Source organism: Sardina pilchardus, chromosome 18 (assembly GCF_963854185.1).
Source record: "Sardina pilchardus chromosome 18, fSarPil1.1, whole genome shotgun sequence".
Lineage (NCBI taxonomy): Eukaryota > Metazoa > Chordata > Actinopteri > Clupeiformes > Clupeidae > Sardina > Sardina pilchardus.
In genome coordinates this window covers 7,184,983-7,204,449 of record NC_085011.1, presented here as the reverse complement: position 1 = coordinate 7,204,449, position 19,467 = coordinate 7,184,983, and the positions used below count along the sequence as shown (strand labels likewise).

The following is a 19,467-nucleotide window of genomic DNA, read 5'->3' as shown; positions in this document are numbered from 1 at the left end:
AATGTGTGAAAAATCTGCGTCATTATGATGAAATAAGCACTTGATAACTATACTTTCATCTTATGATAAGTCACACAACAGGTAGAAAATAAATACCCACACTTTTATTTTGAGATTTATATATTTCAAAGTAAAAACAGCTGAACACATTAGGCATGCATTGCCATTTGCCAAGATATGACACCAGTACCTCTTGTGTTTCATTCATCCATTGCTGTCCTTCAGTACTGACGCACAATAATCAATACATTCAAACTGACAAGATAATGAAAATATCACATTGTCATGATTACACCCATGTAAAATGTAGAAAATACAATCAATGTAGACATTATCCCAGAGTAACATCTTAAATCCACACTGGCCAACTATTATGTTAACCTGAGCCTGGAACTGTTCAGATGGCAGGTTCATAGCGTGTGGAGTGCCTCCATGGAGTGAAATATAGCTCCCAATGCCCAGCTGGTCTCTACACCATCAATTGTCCGGGAAAGCTGAAAATGACACACACACACACACACACAAATAAACAGCTGCTTTCAATCCGAAGCATTGTTTTCAGGAGTAATCAGTAAAAAAACACTTAATCACAAAAAGCCTAAAATAATGCTAGTTTATATTGTAGTGGTTATGTTCAGTATTCCACATACCTATTTACTTATAAGATACACAATAATTGGCTAGTTTGGAGTTCACTTTTTTTTGATTAGACTTGGTTTGCATCAATTCTTCATGTTCATCTGACAAAGACCTTACTTGAACATTCATTAGAAGTTGCAATCAATTCTGTTTACAGACGCTTCAATCAAGTCTATTGGTACAATCACTATTGTCAGTTTCTGGCATTGCTTGGTCATTACCTTAAACACTTTATCTACAGGGAAGCCCAGCTCCTGCAGCAGAACTGAGATGTAAGTGAGGTCTAGACATATGAACGGATTCCCTTCAGAACTGGAAGTCATGTTATTGCACACTGAAAAAATTGAAAACAAACAAAACAAAATCAGAATCTGTACTGGTATGCAAACAGAATATATACTGGTACAGTGTAATGAAATTAAAAGAAACGAAAATACCCCCGGTACCTAGACTCAAATCTGGTCAGAAGCCAATCTACAGTATATTTTTATTGTATATTTAGAAGTGGTCTAAAGGCCAGTACACCCTGGTGGCATCATTTGCATCTATGGATTTGAGGCTCAAGAGATAGAGCATTTTTCAAAACCTTGGCATTGACGCACATCAGACACCGCCAGTGGGCTTTGCTAAAAGTTACTTCTAAACTTCTAAACTTCGGCATCACTTGACACGCTTAAGAATTAAGCACATTTATTAATGTTAGGTCATTACAAAATGTGTCAAGTATGCATCTTGTTATGCTAAAACACAGGCCTCAATAACTCCATTATGTTTTTCCATCATTGAAAATTCTATTGATATTAGAGGGAAGAGTTTTGTTTTTTAGCACTGAACAAACTTACATGAGAGAGAAGTTCTAGGTGTTAATATGACTCTTTCAAACAAACTACAAATCTATTTCCAATGCTGTGAATCCCAAATTAGTTTGAGTATCTGTTGGGGGGGGGGGGCATACCTTTTTTGGCACCTTCAATGTAGTCACTTACTCTAATCGACCCTCCGGTTTTCTCATCTAAACCACAGAAAAGAGTCAGCATTATTTAATCATCGTAGTGTGTTGAACTGACGACCTGAGTTTATCAGTAATTAATAGTAGTAAGCGTCGTCTGAGTCATTCAGTCAGTCTACCATCATTATCTATTATCATGACATCCATTACTACATGCATATTCACTGAACAGTGTGTCTGCTGATTTTCTAAAATAGAAAATAAGAAAACATCACATACTTATGATTCCTAGGTCCACGCCTCTGTCATAATAGTATGAGAAGGCATAGAACTCCATATCTTTGAAGTCTTCCACCATCTTGACTTTCTTGTAAAGCATTTTCTCCACTTTTGTAAGGCATGACTCATAGATAGGTTCTCCTGAAACACACAGCATTGAAATAGGTTTCCTTACCATCTTCATCATCACATACAGTACGCTTCACATCTTAAACCAACTTTGTTATTCTAAATACATACCACACATGGAGTATGGGAACTGCTAGTATGACATGCATTTTTTTTTTTTTTTTTTACTGTACCTGCTTTCTGTCCTCTCAGAGTGTAGGTGACTTCAGCGTGTTCCCACTGGCCTGTATAGTCAGGGGCAAGGCATGGACTAATCAGCTCCTGGCCCTCCTGGACTGTGGAGAAAAAAAGGCAGTGATTGCAAAACTGGTTAGAATTGATATTACATTTTAAGATATATTCTTATGTGTAACATATTTGACTAAGCGAGCAAGTCAAACAGATCAAAATACATTATGTGAAAAAGCAAATGGATAGGTTCATTTGGAAAAGGCCAAGTTATGCTGAAAATTGGTGTCTTTTCGCCATCTAGTGGTCAACTCTGTGTACTGGCATTATGACAAATGTTCGATGACTGCAGAACTCTGCACCATGGTTTATGACATGGAATAGAAACCAATATTCAGCAGATTTGGGATGCAGAGAGAATACAGGCTTTGGTTACACATCCCCAAAGGGTAAAAAAAAGAAATACAAAAAGAGAAATAGAACATGAAATGAAATTAAGTGTACAAATTTCTGCAGAAGACTAGACTGCATCTATGGTGTTGGACTGATGGCAGTTTTTCCTGTTAAGCCAGCACGCTCCAACTAAATCACAGCAACAGCTGGCATCCAAGGAATTAATCTTCGCCCATGTTATTAAGAGATTAGATAATGGCTTATTTATGGGAGGGAGGGGGGTCTTTAAAAGGAAAAGATGAAGATAAATTGAAAACCACATACGGGGTTGTCCTTCGGTTCCTCCTAATACCGCCAGTCTCGCTGACATCAGGCCAAGGCCCAAGTAGCTGGGGGAGAGAGCGACAGGAATAAATGCAGCAGCTTGATGGACGCCATTAAGAGAGAGAGAGAGAGAGAGAGAGAGAGAGAGAGAGAGAGAGACAGAGAGAGATCTCATGCTCAGATTGTTTCAGTACATAGTAGGGGTTACAAGACCATTTTATCCAGGCACAAGGGAAATGGGCATATCTCACAGATGCATAGTTGTCCAGGCTCATATGTGCCATAGAAAGTTTAGTCAGATTAAAACTGAGGTGGGTAATGTCCTTGGTGGAGGAGGCCCACTGTGGGCAGAGTACAGCCTAACCAAGTCCGAACACACCAGATACAAAACATCAGGGCTGAGGTGGCTGGACTTTGAGCTCTGAAACGGCACTGAACTTACTGGCAGACTATTACACAATCTTTTTCAAATCATGATCCAAAAATCAGACCTAATGGAGGTGCATAGTGATTTCCATCCCTACAGTGTTTTCAAGCAACACCATGAAGCGACTTGCCACTTTTGATATGATCATATGATTTTATCAGACAACTTATCAGACAACAATTTGGCATCATCTTCAAAATCATTTTGGTGGTCCATGGTCAGGTGAAGGACAGATAAACACGTGTCACTGTACAACTGTGTGTTCCGGAAAAACTTCTACAACAAACTTCTAGCAGAGTGACATTCCCTCAAGAGCTGTCCAGAGGCGAACTACCTCAGGTGACATACTTTCATAGACACATTGACCCTTAGAGGCCAAGGCTGCCCACCCAGCATGCCTCAAAATACACAAGGTCCTATATTCCACATAAAGACCCTAATCAGGCCTGTTTGATATTACCTGTGTGAGTAGAGTGTGTAGGTCAGGTTGAACATCTTCAACGATGTAATATCATCTGGTGAGGTTTGAATGGTTTTCTAGGGAATGGAACAGAATAGGTAATGTTAACACCAACTTCAATACTACAATATATTACTGTATATACCTAATGATTAACTGTCCCTGGCTAGCACACTTGCATTATAACTAAGGGTGTAACAAAGTACAATGGCACCATCCTACCAGAGAATTCCGGTGATTTTTCACATAGATCTTTGTTCTTCAAGGTCACTGAGTACTGTCAGTAGGGAAAAACAAATGACAGCTACAGTGCTACACTCTGGAGGCACTAGCTGCCAATAGTACCAAGAGTACTCTCTCTGTGACCTCGAGAAACGCAGCTATGCGAAAAAAATGCCAGAATTGGCCTTTAACAAAATGACGATACAAGTCGTAACGCCATAATGCATCATGGCATTTCATAGTTCAAAACATTACAAATGTCAAAATATGTCATTTAACATTTAACATCTAACTGAGCTTTGCGCCTTGGCAACAGAGTGTGAAGCCATTGTTTATACAGTGAGTAGAAAATGTATTTGATACCATACTAAAGTTGCCTAAAAAGAGGAATATAAAATCATCATTTGACTATTGATCTTAACGTCTGAATTAAAAAAATGAGTAAAAATAAAACCGCCAAGTACACCAATTTTCTTTGTGATTGAAGAATGTATCGTAAATAAATAAATGTTCTTCCTAAATGCTAGGGAGAAGGAAGTATTTGACCCCCTATGTAACCCTATGGGAATTTAACACATAGGGTTAACATAGGGGCAGGCAGATTTTTTATTTTTAAAGGCCAGCTATTTCATGGATCCATGATATTATGCATCCTGATAAAGTTCCCATGGCCGTTGGAATTAAAATAGCCCCACATCATCACATACCCTTCACCATAGCTAGAGATTGGCATGGTGCTTTTTCCAGTAGGCCTATTAGCCTGTTTGATGCTCATTGAGCTCAATGCAAATCAAACAGGCTAGTAGGCCTACTGGAAAAAGCACCTTAAAAAATACTTCCTTCCCCTAGCATTTAAGGAAAACAATTATTTATTTACGATACATTCTTCAATCACAAAGAAAATTGGTGTCCTTGGCGGTTTGATTTTTACTCATTTTTTTAATTAAGGCATTAAGATCAATTGTCAAATGATGATTTTATATTCCTGTTTTAGCATGGTATCAAATGCATGTGCTCCCCACTGTATGTGATTAAAGACATTCTCACAGTATCAATACACCCCTAATTATAACATCTACAGTACCCTCCAGAATTATTGGCACCCTTGGTAAAAGTTGACTAAAAATAGGTATAAAAAATCATCTTTAGGTGATTTATTGTACTCCCACAATGAAAACAATGAGGAAAAATATACCCTGCAAGGCAAGCAAATTTATTCTGAGAAAAAGGAAAATCTCATAAAGAAATAAATATTTTTAACAAAAACAGCTTGCTCACAATTATTGGCACCCCTGAAACATATTATGTACAACATTTAACAGGAGCATGTTCCTATGTAAATGCAACGTTTTAAAGTAAATCAGAGTGTCTGTGAACTTTCAGAAGTAGTTCATGACGTTCTTTTTCACTATGGTATGAAAATGAAGTCACTCAGAGGCTAAATCCTCTAGTCATTTTTCAACATCGGAGAGACAAGAGAATACACAAAATTGAAATAAAAAGAAATTGTGCTGACATTTGTAAGTAAGAGAATGTCTATGGAAACTAGGTATTTTGTTGAAAATGCCTATATTTCCAGTTAAAATGATGACTAAAAGGTTCTAATCATCTGGAAATGTGGCAAACATGCTTGGACAAAGACCCATGGCTATTTTGCTCCCACGCACAGTATGGAGGATGGTATGATAGGCAAAAAAATCCATAAGAACCACTGTTGAGAGTTACAGACAAAGCTATCATCTTGGGGTCACCAAGTCCCCCCCAAAAATCTTCAAAAGTGACCTCACTGCTAATAGATTATTTAGACAGCATGTCAGGTTAAAGCCAGAAGAGTCATTTAATGAACAATGTAAATGGCAGGAGTTACTGAATGGTACCATGACATGTCTGGGAGTGTGGTCTATTGTCAGATGAAAATAAAATTATGCTCTTTTGCTAAAAACACTTAAGGTGTCTTTGGAGTACATAGAAGAATGACTATACTAAAAAGAACCCCATGCCTAATCAGAATTATGGTGGAGGGGCTGTGCTATTGTGGGGCTGTTTTAATTCCCAAAGGCCTTGGGAACCTAATTAAGGTGCATGGCATCATGAACACCAAGAAAAACCTGAACATTTTCAAAGGAAATCAAACAATCTCTGCCAAGGCCCTAACAGTTGGTCATGATTGGATCATTCATCAGGTCAATGAACCAAAACAAATGCACAGATCAAAACAAATATGGTTTACTGAACACAAAATCAAGCGTCAGACATTGCCATAGCAGTCCCCTGATCTAAACTCCATAGAAAAACAGTGGGATGAGTCAACGAGAAGAATGCACAAGTGTGGACCTAGCAATCTGGACGATCTGGGGAGGTTTTGTAAAGATGAATGGTCTTTAATCCCTTACTTTGTATTCTCAATCTTTATGGGGTGTCAGAGAAGAATATTACATGCTGTTTTATTGACAAAGGGAGGTTTAAGAAGGTATTACAAGTAGGGGTGCCAATAATTGTGAGTGACGTGTTTTTATTAAAAACATTTATTTCTTTATGAGATTTTCCTTTTTCTCAGAATAAATTTGCTTCCCTTGCAGGGTGTATTTTTCTCATTGTTTTCATTGTGGGAGTACAATAAATCACCTTAAGATTATTTTTTAGACCTATTTTTAGTCAACTTTTACCAAGGGTGCCAATAATTCTGGAGGGTACTGTATAAACATAATATCCACATACACACATACACACACACACACACACACACACACACACGTGCACACATGTGCACTCAGACAGGCGTGCGCATGCACTTTATACACACAAGCGTATATGCATGCATGCGCGCGCACACACACGTGTAATGTTCATCATCCGTCCAGCCAGGGAAAAAAAGATCTATCATTAGAGGAGAGGGGGAAAAAAAACCCTGAAGCCAGATCCAATCTGCAAACCAATTTCACTTATAAAGGCGTCAAGGGCTTGCACTGAGGAGATCTCAACTCTTTGAAAAACAGTGTAATGACATGGTAAATTGGTCCTCAATCCCTCGTGTACAAGGCCTGACCTAGTTAAAGAACAAGAATCCCCCCTCCCCGTCCTAATGTCCGACAACATTTATTTACCAGCCCTGCAGGATTAGCAGGGCATTTGCGGATTAGGCACTAAGATGGGAGGCCATCCCGGTAGTTTGTGAGCTTTGAAAGAAGAGATCTGGCTCTTTGCTATCGGAGGAGAGGAAGGGGTGGTGGTGGTGGTGGTGGTGGGGGGGGTTGGTGCGTAGAGGAGGGGTGTCCACAAAGCGTCCATACTCACCTCGTCTTTTGGGGAGAAGGTGATTTGCGTGGAGCCTCCTCCCAAGTCCAGCATTCCCACGGTGGGTGTGGCAGCAGCGTGCAGCCCACCTGTGGGAGAGAATGGGAGGGTGTGTGGGGTGGAACGTGTGTGGGGCGGGTGGGTTAGTGTAACAGTGCCAAGATGCTACCCAAATCCAATAACAGGTAATCACAAAACTCTTGTCCAGACTAATCTGTCCTTTTTCCTCTGCCCCCACCCAACTTGTTTAAAAAGGGAAAAAATCTCTGTTTGCATTGCTGAAACTAAGCCTGTTTGGGCTTGTGGGTTTTGACCTGGCCACTGATGGGTCATCGCCACGGGTCAGCGCGGGATGAGAGTCCCCTGGACTCGGTGACAGCGCCAGCAAGAGAATGTAGACACTCAGAATAACAAACTTAATAAATGCTACGTGTTGCTTGCGCTAGCCTATATAGGCATCCAGAATAATTATCCTAACTTGTGCTACCTTACATGCATTACATATTCATATGATATTTTATGTTAGAAAATGTTTATAGTGAATGTATATGTGTCAATATTTCTAATAAAACATGCCATGTGAGTCAAGTCAGATTCTTCAGCAGTTCAAAAGTTAGGAATATGTGACAATATCTGGGCTTTTCTATGTCTACATGACCTGTGATAAGATATGACGGAATCATCAGTGTGGCTCTGGACCTTGACATTTTTACACAGTCCTGGGCAGTTTCATGGTATTCTGTGGATGACACTGTCCTAGCAATCTGATTAGCCACAATCGTTTCAGATATACAATGTGAAAACAACGGTCTTCTCTGCGAGTCACTACTGTGAATGTCTTACCTAATAGGAAATTAATGGTGATCCACGCCGACACGCCTGTATTGACAGAGAGCAGGGTCAAACTTAAACAACGTGTTCTATTGGAACAACACGTCAATGGAATGGTATCCATGCAAGCAGTAAAACCCTCTTACAGTCAAGATTTAGCATTTCAAAACATATGCTACTTATTTCATACATTTGCACACTGCTTCATACTACTACTATGTGAAAATAATCCTAATGTTTATAGCATGGCATCTGCAAAAGTGCTGCATTAAAAAAGTAATGTATGTTTTCAAATATGCAGAGGGATATTAGATCTTTGATGGTTATCCTTGTAAATAGTTAAGAAGAGATCTAAACTCAAAACAAGAACACTTTATGAAATAAATCTAAAAAATATATATATATATGCGGAGGAAAACCGCTTACAGCGTGGAACAAGGCGCTGCTTAGCTAACACACACATACGCTGCTCCACTTGCACCTTCTCAGTCCATAAATTCCACTTATTTTTTGCTTCAGAGAAGCAAAGTAATCTACCAGAATAAGCCCTGGGCACCAAGAGCCAGAGAGGCAAAAAAAATCCGGTTAGGGATCCCAAAGGACAACTGCATTAGCTCCACGGGACGGGCAAAGAAATCTGTCCATTAAGATTTCTGTGAGAATTTTGGGAATTTTGACTATTTAAAGCAAAGGGCAATTTCCAATCCAAGGTTCCCGAAAAATTCCCAGCATTTATGCAAGTCATTTGGGATTATGGAATCAATCAAAACCTTTTTTTTTTCATTTTTATTTTAAAAGTCAACATTTGTTGCCTCACAAATTAATGGCAGATAATCCGTTTTTGAAGATTAAGTGGAACATTATCCTTTGCACTCATTATTTCTTGTGTGAACTACTTTAAAGGATTGGATTAAAAAAAATGCCTCATACGATTATTGCTTCGTCACTTACATACATCTATATGACGAAGACCTATAAATCACCCAGCCATGGACATAAACAACTTATTCATTTTTAATGTATGCTGGTCTCACTGCAGCTGTCCTGGATGGACTAGAGAAAAAAATACAGGTGAGGAGCAGAGAGGGGGGGGGGGGAAGTAATATTGTTGCTCCCAAGGATCACTGGCTCCAAATGGATTTCTACATCTGGCAATAAGACATGTACAGTGTGCAAAAATGTCTCCATTACTCATAAAGAACTAAGGGGTCAGGAACTTGTACATCTGGCTATTTCATAAACAAGTACGAAATACAAATTCCCTTCCTGTGGTCCAATAGGATCGTGATTGGCTAAGCTACTGTCCCCAAACAGCTTTGGACTATCCCCAGGTCACAGGGTTATATCTCTATTGTTAAGCCCTACCAATATGCATAGTTTTGGTGTGAGAAATAAGCTGTTACTGGTCATGGAGGCAAACTTGTACATTTCCACATTTAACTTGCTTTGCTGTAATCTGTTGTAAGCCCGGGCTACTCCAAGTGGGAAATCAAAGCCTGGTCCACTTGTGATCCCTTTAGCGTGCCCACTCAAAAACTCTTAGAGCCTTTCCCCAGGGGACATGGGCTGCAAAATCTCCCCACCAAGACTTCTTGCTGTTGCCATAAATCTGAGATAGAATAAAAATGAATGGAGGGCGGGGGGGGGGGGGGGGGGGGGCATTCTATGAACTTAGGTTTGGTATGTCAGTCATTGTGATGACAGCACAGTTATAGCAGATAACAGCACCCCAAATAAAGGTCTCATGCCAGGGCATTTAGGTCACCTCAAGGTCATCCTTTATCATTATAAGGTGCCCTCAAATCAAAGTGCTTTTGCGCATACAGTGCAATACACAGTTGACACTGTACTTTTAGGAGAAGCAAACAAGTGTCTTTTTGAGGAACAAGCTCCAAGTGTTCTGATGACTGTCAACTAATGAAGCTAGAGATAATGGGGCACAGTGCACAAATAAAACAGTCACCGTTCTATACTCGATACATTGCATGCAGTAACTGTGCTTATCTCCCACCTTCATCTGTGCCATCCATTATGGACACGCCTTCCTCCCTGGAGAGAAAGGGGGAGGCTCCAAAGATCTCCTTTACCTATGGACAACAGTGGGCCAGCATCAGTAAGAGTATATGAACTGTGATAAGATATGAAATCATGAATCGTCAGACATCCAGCTTGCAGAGTAGTATTAGACCTTGACATGTTTACCAAGGCCTGAACAGTTTCATGGTATTATGTTTAGATACAGTGCCTCAGCATTCACCGATTGAGAAGAAATGGTTCTGTTCAGGAGAAAATGAAAATCTTTGGTGGAATAGTTTAATCTTTTGTCAATTCAATAAAATCAATAATTTTTTTTTTTTAAAAGGCCTGGTACAAGACTGTGCCATGTCAAAAAGACTATATTATGTACCAATTTCTCCACCATCTTACACAAACTCTTCCTACTCTTCAAATTTCCTTTTTACCCCAAATACTCTTGTGTTCCACGCAAACAAATATGAAAACAGTGAACTAATATACAGTATATAAGAGCAGGTCATGTGTTCGGGTCACTTGCTCATGCCATGAGCATGTTCAGGAAATGGACAAAAACCTTAACACTGCTAACCACTTAGATTCACCGCTATCAGGAAAACTGGGCCCTGGGCCCATTCTTCTTCCAAAAAGTAAATGTAATATTTTTACCAGATAAATAAATCAGCATCATGCAAAACACATGTGATTGGCAAATACAAATGGTCCATGTCTCCTGTATCCAAAACCCACAACTCATGAAGTGTGTTTAAGACAGCCCTCTTGAGAAGAATAACCTGTTTCAGCCAGCCATAAATCTAGGGCCAAAAGACTTTTAAAGACATTTAAGGTGTGGCACCTGGGAAGCGCCACATCACCAAGAAGAGGACAGAGCTTTAGAAAACTTCAGACTTTTTTCTAAGACAATTATGCTGACATTCTTTCAAATGACAGACAAGCATAGCTGAAATAATTTTACAATTCTGCTTTCAGCTCACACTAAATAATGACAGACACCAATACACACAGACACACAAACACACACACCTTGGTCAGTAGGTGGTCAGCCTTTTCCCCTGGCAGGAGACGGAGCCCTGCGGTTGCCTTCAACACCAGTGGAGTGCTCTTCCACTGCAGCTCAGGGACTTTGTCCTTTGCTGTGTCAAGTAATTGAAGGATGCCATCCGCACACTACAGAGTGAACAGTAACGACCATGAAGAACTGATACAACTGCATTTCATGGATAGAGATACTACTGTGCATGCGTTGCCAGAGTTGCCTAATTCATGAGGAAAATATTAGGCAAAGTGCCTACTGGTCAGCTTACTTTATCAGGATCATCTGCATACGCAGAGAGACCTGGTTTAATAGCTTTGAAGGTCTCTTGTGCCAATTTAGGAGACTCTGTTAAAAAACGAAGGAAAAACAAAAGGGTTAGCCATGAGGATTATTCATCTACAGTTATACACAATTAAATCATATCAGTCAAGAGTGGTAAGCAGTACACATTAAGGCAACTTAATAAAACTCAAATGGACTCAGGCTACAATGGACACATAGCACACTTTCTCCTGTTTTAAAAAAGGGACTGCAACATGTGGACTTTAACATACATGTCATTATGATGAATCTATCTCTCTGAATCAACTCTGACAGAATCAACATATAAAACCACTCTGGTTCGAATCCAAAAAGTTACATAATGCCACTTTGATTATACAGTCAAACAAATCGTTTTGACAAAAAGTATATGCTAACTATAATGTAATCTTAATCGACCTCTTAGCTAGTTCTGTGTATATACGTGTGTGTGTGTGTGTGTGTGTGTGTGTGTGTGTGTGTGTGTTTGAGAGTGCATGCACACACACACACACACTCTCTCTCACACACACACACACACACACACACACACACACACACACACACACACGCCAAATAGCAAGAGCTTAGCAAAATATTAACATAAATGGCAGGTGCTTGATGGCCATTAGAATATGACAATCATAGGTTTAACAATAAAGCCAAAGCAGCACTTAAGTGATTTAGCATAATATTCCAAATGGGATAACTAAGCCGTCAGCAAAGCTGCATGTCAACTTCTTTTCCCCAGTGCAGCAGTGGGCTGCATAAGCCTAATAAGGTCTAACAAAATATTGTCAAACAAGGGCCAAGTTATATCAACAACTGCTAAATCACATTCCATTTTATGTCAGGCAAGAATCAGCAGAGACATTTTATCCACGCCCAAACCATGCCCTGTTCCGTTTATGTAGTCCATGGGCCAGATGAGATGTCGGTACCACTCAAGGTGGCAAAGGTTGCTTATAGTTTTTGAAAACATACATGTCTGTAGTTAACATTTTTGTATGATAGCCCTTCTGGAGTCACAGCTAAATTAGGGTTATCAGCTGTTAAAGTTACCCTCCCCCATTGAAAAAACACATTTTGACACAGGTGCATATCTTGCTATTGGTCTTTGTTAAAGACATATTTACATATTCTATTGTATTATGTTTGGTATCATTTTGAAGGGGACAATCTGAGCTTTCATTCAAGACCTTTTGTGAACACTTTGGACAAGTACAACCAACCCTGTAGCTCTTCAAACTTTTAATCACACACATTTTCCTGCCATTTCGCCTAAATCATATTTTTTCTTTTAATCCTGTGGCATCAGGGAGCATCAAAGATACAAAATGCAAACATTGCAATACTGGCATGACTCTAAGGATTCAGAAAATGTATCATTTGCCAACATTATCTCATTCTGGGGGGGTGATATTCAGCCTTATATCAGGCATGGCGTTTTTCGAAGAAAGCAGACCAAACAGTAAGCAGACCAAAGTCAGTAAGATTCACACTCATTTTATACATTTTTTGAAACAATGGGAATACAGCATAATCATTTTACATTCAATTAACAACTAGAAACAACCAACAATAGATTTGACATTTGTCAGGTACTGTGAAAATATCATTGTAGGCCTACAATGGTAATAATACAAACAAAATGATATGATATTAATAAAATATTATACTAATAATAATAATAATGATAATAATACTAATAATAATACTAAACAGCCTTCAGAACATCAACAGTACTAAAACAGGTCATCATTTTCTGAATCTGACTCCCCAAGTTCAAATGAAGAGTTATTTTCCAAAATGCTATATCCACCATTTTTAATTTTTTTTATTTTCATGAATTATTTTTTTAAAATGTTGTTTTCCAAGTAATTTCAGAGGAACTGTATTGGGTTATGTTTAGTTGATTTATCTTTACTCAATCAAAACAAAACAACTGCAGTTTTTATTGATATTACCTGAAATACTTAATTAAATAACATGAATTATTAATGTTTTCCGAAATGGATTTATAGCATTTAGGAAAAGAGCTCTTCAATAGGTTGCTGCAGTTCTTCAACCTACACATGTCTTTGCAGGACAGTCCATTGGATAGGCATGTGCAACCTGGCAGTTTGCATTAACGCACACACTTGCACGAGAGCATCTCCAAAACCACCTCTGGTGCAGGTGGAGATCGCATCCAGTGAATGGCCAACTTGCCATCACTGGCCATCCATCCATGCTGTGTTGGGCTTGGCACCATTGGAGATGTTTGCAGACAGCCCCTCCAGACTGCTGCTTGGTAGTTGGCCCATTCGATGTGCAGGTAAAGACTGTCTTTACATAAAGGCAGCTGGCTTGATTCAATTACTCCCTTTTTGGCACGAAACAGCTGGTGACGCAGTTCATTAATTTTACCTGTGCTGCTATTAGCTACAGTATGTACATGCAACAGGTAAACTGCTCAATTTTCTGGAAAAGATCCTCAGTACATTCCACGACTTTCCCAGTTGACTGGTGTCTTGGTATGAGGTGTCCTTTTTCAACATCTTCAGGGCTTTCAACTTGCCTTGACCAGCAAATGCACTGACGGTATCACAGCCCGTGAAGGCGTGTAGGCCAATTAGGCCATCACACACGCCATATCCAATTGAGCCTACCAGTTTAGCAATGTCATCAAAATGAGTGCTATTCTGTGTTCCACATTTCTGATAAATAGGACAGGTGATGTCTGTCTGGAATGCAAGGCAAAGCACCATGACATCAGTGTCTTCAGCATTGATAATCATTGACTTTGAGCCTGCATTAGATGCATGCAATGCATGCAGTAGCAAACGCGTGTCAGCTTCCTCGTGCATTGAGTGCAATTCTGTCACTTCCTCACACTTCTCCTTTGTCAGCTTGTAACACGTTTCTTCACAGGTGATGAACAGAATTTTGCCATGCAGCAATTGTCTGTACTGTGGATGTTTCCATTCTTCCACCAGAAACTTGATGAGGCTGCTCTTGTTGGAGGAACTGCAAAAGAATTTCCGCCACTGTCTCACATAGTGTCCACCTACCAAGGTCCCTGTGCTGGAGAGCGGCCTGTTTACTTGTTCAGCATTTTTGATGGAAGTTTGACGGTAGACATCGAAAACAAAATCTAGCCTCTCACTGTGCACCTTCTTGCAGGACTGACATCATTGCTGACTTTGCCACCGGTGCAAAGGTTCTATTGTCGCCATTCATTTTTTTAATAAATCTCATCCCATCGATGATGCAGATAGATGGTGTTGGGATGTGTTCTGCTAGAGACACATTCTTTTCGAGTTCTCTAGCAAGAACATCCTTCATATTAACATTCAAGACTAGAAAAGGACCCAATATCTTTGAAATTCCTTGACAAGATGACCAAGCAACGCCTCAAAACATTCTCTGATATTAACACAAAAAGATCTCATGGAAAGAAAGGTCAAGATGTTGTTCTGAAGGCCGACAGAAACCTGTTCAGCCACATGATCCTTGAAAGCAGGAATCTTAATATGAAGGATGTTCTTGCTCACCCAATGCTGATGGCACTTTACGAAAAACAAACAAAGCTGCACTTGCTAGAGAACTCGAAAATAATGTGTCTCCAGCAGAACACATCCCAACACCATCTACCTGCATCATCGATGGGATGAGACTTATTCAAAAAATGAATGGCGACAATAGAACCTTTGCACAGGTGGCAAAGTCAGCGATGATGTCAGTCCTGCAAGAAGGTGCACAAAGTGAGAGGCTAGATTTTGTTTTCGATATCTACCGTCAAACTAACAAACAAGGGTGCAGACACCACTCTCCAGCACAGGGACCTTGGTAGGTGGACACTATGTGAGACAGTGGCGGAAATTCCTTTGCAGTTCCTCCAACAAGAGCAGCCTCATCAAGTTTCTGGTGGAAGAATGGAAACATCCACAGTACAGACAATTGCTGCATGGCAAAATTCTGTTCATCACCTGTGAAGAAACGTGTTACAAGCTGACAAAGGAGAAGTGTGAGGAAGTGACAGAATTGCACTCAATGCACGAGGAAGCTGACACGCGTTTGCTACTGCATGCATTGCATGCATCTAATGCAGGCTCAAAGTCAGTGATTATCTGAGTCAACTGGGAAAGTTGAGGATCTTTTCCAGACAATTGAGCGGTTTACCTGTTGCATGTACACATACTGTAGCTAATAGCAGCACAGGTAAAATTAATGAACTGCGTCACCAGCTGGTTCGTGCCAAAAAGGGAGTAATTGAATCAAGCCAGCTGCCTTTATGTAAAGACAGTCTTTACCTGCACATCGAATGGGCCAACTACCAAGCAGTAGTCTGGAGGGGCTGTCTGCAAACATCTCCAATGGTGCCAAGCCCAACACAGCATGGATGGATGGCCAATGATGGCAAGTTGGCCATTCACTGGATGCGTTCTCCACCTGCACCAGAGGTGGTTTTGGAGATGCTCTCGTGCAAGTGTGTGCGTTAATGCAAACTGCCAGGTTGCACATGCCTATCCAATGGACTGTCCTGCACAGACATGTGTAGGTTGAAGACCTGCAGCAACCTATTGAAGAGCTCTTTTCCTAAATGCTATAAATCCATTTCGGAAAACATTAATAATTCATGTTATTTAATTGTGTATTTCAGGTAGTATCAATAAAAACTGCAGTTGTTTTGTTTTGATTGAGTAAAGATAAATCAACTAAACATAACCCAATACAGTTCCTCTGAAATTACTTGGAAAACAACATTTTAAAAAAATAATTCATGAAAATAAAAAAAATAAAAAATGGTGGATATAGCGTTTTGGAAAATAACTCTTCATTTGAACTTGGGGAGTCAGATTCAGAAAATGATGACCTGTTTTAGTACTGTTGATGTTCTGAAGGCTGTTTAGTATTATTATTAGTATTATTAGTATTATTATTATTAGTAGTATAATCTGTTATTAATATCATATCATTTTGTTTGTATTATTACCATTGTAGGCCTACAATGATATTTTCACAGTACCTGACAAATGTCAAATCTATTGTTGGTTGTTTCTAGTTGTTAATTGAATGTAAAATGATTATGCTGTATTCCCATTGTTTCAAAAAATGTATAAAATGAGTGTGAATCTTACTGACTTTGGTCTGCTTACTGTTTGGTCTGCTTTCTTCGAAAAACGCCATGCCTGATATAAGGCTGAATATCACCCCCCCAGAATGAGATAATATTGGCAAATGATACATTTTCTGAATCCTGAGAGTCATGCCAGTATTGCAATGTTTGCATTTTGTATCTTTGATGCTCCCTAATGCCACAGGATTAAAGGAAAAAATATGATTTAGGCGGAATGGCAGGAAAATGTGTGTGATTAAAAGTTTGAAGAGCTACAGGGTTGGCTGTACTTGTCCAAAGTGTTCACAAAAGGTCTTGAATGAAAGCTCAGATTGTCCCCTTCAAAATGATACCAAACATAATACAATAGAATATGTAAATATGTCTTTAACAAAGGCCAATAGCAAGATATGCACCTGTGTCAAAATGTGTTTTTTCAATGGGGGAGGGTAACTTTAACAGCTGATAACCCTAATTTAGCTGTTACTCCAGAAGGGCTATCATACAAAAATGTTAACTACAGACATGTATGTTTTCAAAAAGTATAAGCAACCTTTGCCACCTTGAGTGGTACCGACATCTCATCTGGCCCATGGACTAATGTTGGAACTCAAGTTATTTGTTGTCAGACCACAGAAGTATCCTGCCCTGAGCTTACTGTATGACAACTCCACATTCATCTTTTGTCCCGTTTAGAAAACCAGCCGCGGAACAGTGGAGGATTAAGCAGAGTGCTCTCCATCACTATAGACACACACACACACACACACACACACACACACACACACACACACACACACACACACACACACACACACACACACACACACAGAGAGAGAGAGAGAGAGAGGGAGAGAGAAGAGACTTGAGAATGTTCTCATACCATTGGGTTGAAGGAGAAATTTGAAGACATGGATCCTTGTCCCGGTACTCCCAGCATCAAACATAATTCCATACAAGAAGTCTTCGCTGACTACTTCAGCTGAAGTTGGCCTCAGGTGGTGGTCAATGGCCGAATGGTATAACGGTTGCTTGAAAAGTGCTGGCCTCTTGTCGTCATTGTGGTACTTGACATAGGTCAGGTACACCACCACGCAAACAACAAAGAGAAAGACAAGAGCCAATTTTGGAATCCTCATGACAGCCCTCAATTGCTCATTCTCCTTTTCAGTTACCTATGGGTTAGAAAGAAACACTTTTCAGTAGTTCTCCTGCGAAAGTGAATATGTGGCATTGAGCTAAATGAATGTCCCACATGTCTACACTTCTAGAAAGCTCTACTTGTGAAGGCACCTAAGAATGCACTATGGCGTAGGCTACTGACATCTTAGCATGTCAAATAACTTCTATGGTGCGGCTAAGTTAACTAGAAGTGTTTGCTTAACAATAACATCATATAATTTCACCAGACAAGACACAACCGTAAGTGGCAAGCTGTCAGGCTACAACCATCTATCTAGAAGGCACGACACCGGATAATAACACCAAAAGCACAAAAGGTTTAACTTAAAAGTTCTTACCTTACAGCCCTGACTTGGGTTTTGGCGTCACTGTCACTCTAGTTGTCGGTTCGTTTTTATGTCTATCTATTTGACTGGATAACTTAACATATCTTAATTCTTGTCTCATTTTCCTGCCATCTGAAAGGGAACCGGTGGATAGTGAAAAAACAACTTCAGAAGACCATAAATCTCAGCCTGATATAAAAACAACATACAGGTTTCCTGAACGCGTGTCTCTGTTTGATTACGTCATCACGGCATTTCCTGTTGATGACGTGTTCGAGGAAGTGTGGTAGGCTGTCGTGTCAAATACTTCTGGCTAGAATTGACTGATTATTGCGGTTAATAAGATGTGTTAGTACGTGGTTTTATGTATACAAATCGCGGATACTTCTCTAGAATTCTATTAGTGAACGCAACTCTAAACACTCCCTCGTTGCGTATTTGAGAGTTTTGAGAGTGGACCTTCCCCGTTGGTGGAACGTCCTGTCAAGTAGGGGCGTCCCACTCTAGAGGGTCTTGAAGACCCATCTTTTTGAGGATAGCCTACCTCTTCTAACATTACATAGGCGACCGAGCATACGTTTTCCTTTCTTCCCTCATCTAGCTCCTTCACCTCCTTTTCAAGTTTCTTCTTCGCCTTCTCCTTTGACTAGTGCTCAAGTTACACACTTTCATTTCTTATTAGGCTACCTATTCGCTACATTGTAGCTTAAAACGTTATTCCTCTTTTGTAGTCTACGTCGCTTTGGATAAAAGCCTTGACTGAATTAATAGCTACGTTACTAATGTAAACGTGAACTGATTCAAGTAAATGTGAGGCTGGACTATCAGAAGGCTACTTTCCTGTGTGTGTGTGTGTGTGTGTGTGTGTGTGTGTGTGTGTGTGTGTGTGTGTGTGTGTGTGTGTGTGTGTGTGTGTGTGTGTGTGTGTCTGAACATTTTCGAGTAGCTCCAGTTAATCACAGGATCAACAAATTCGCCCAGCTAACAATCAGCTAGCCTATGGTACAGGTCTAAATTAAGGCTATACAGTAGGTCCTGCTGAAGAGATTAGAGCAAAGCAGACCACATTGCAGAAAGATAAATTGAAGATCATCAACTGGAACTGGTTTAAACAGGGTGATGGAATTTGTATGAATAAACAGAAAAAAACAATTGAACATGGCTTTTGCACAGAAAGTCTACTAGCCTAAACGATGATGATGTTTATGATGATTATACAGGCCCCTAATTGTTGCCTTTAGCATTAATAAGAACAACGTTAATCTGTTCACAATAACCTCTTATAAAATTAAAAACTAGAAATAATATACAGCATGGATGGCAAGTGTTGTAAGGTTGTGCTTTTCCCTCCTTTTTCTGTCAGCGAGGGAGAC

At 39.8% G+C, this 19,467-nt stretch overlaps 1 protein-coding gene across 1 annotated transcript; it reads right to left on the bottom strand.

The window, feature by feature from the left end:
- Positions 1 to 82: 82 nt before the first annotated feature.
- entpd6 (ectonucleoside triphosphate diphosphohydrolase 6) lies at positions 83 to 18,333 on the bottom strand. Its single transcript, XM_062519363.1, has 14 exons — positions 18,107 to 18,333; positions 17,470 to 17,761; positions 11,454 to 11,530; positions 11,173 to 11,316; positions 10,127 to 10,202; positions 8,128 to 8,163; positions 7,285 to 7,373; positions 3,769 to 3,845; positions 2,882 to 2,946; positions 2,170 to 2,271; positions 1,868 to 2,008; positions 1,595 to 1,651; positions 861 to 973; positions 83 to 494 (listed from the first exon to the last, which is right to left on the bottom strand). Exons 2-14 carry the CDS (start codon positions 17,723 to 17,725, stop codon positions 411 to 413), a joined length of 1,317 nt encoding a protein of 438 aa, XP_062375347.1. The 5' UTR covers positions 17,726 to 17,761; positions 18,107 to 18,333; the 3' UTR covers positions 83 to 410.
- Positions 18,334 to 19,467: the final 1,134 nt, after the last annotated feature.

Bases quoted from the DNA above. Each gene is read 5' to 3' on its own strand.
- entpd6 (XM_062519363.1), bottom strand. From the start codon at position 17,725: ATGAGGATTCCAAAATTGGCTCTTGTCTTTCTCTTTGTTGTTTGCGTG. The intron at 10,203-11,172 runs GTGTGTGTGTTT...TGTTGTCCATAG, and splicing joins CTGACCACCTACTGACCAAG to GTAAAGGAGATCTTTGGAGC. The intron at 2,947-3,768 runs GTAATATCAAAC...TCTCTCCCCCAG, and splicing joins TACACACTCTACTCACACAG to CTACTTGGGCCTTGGCCTGA.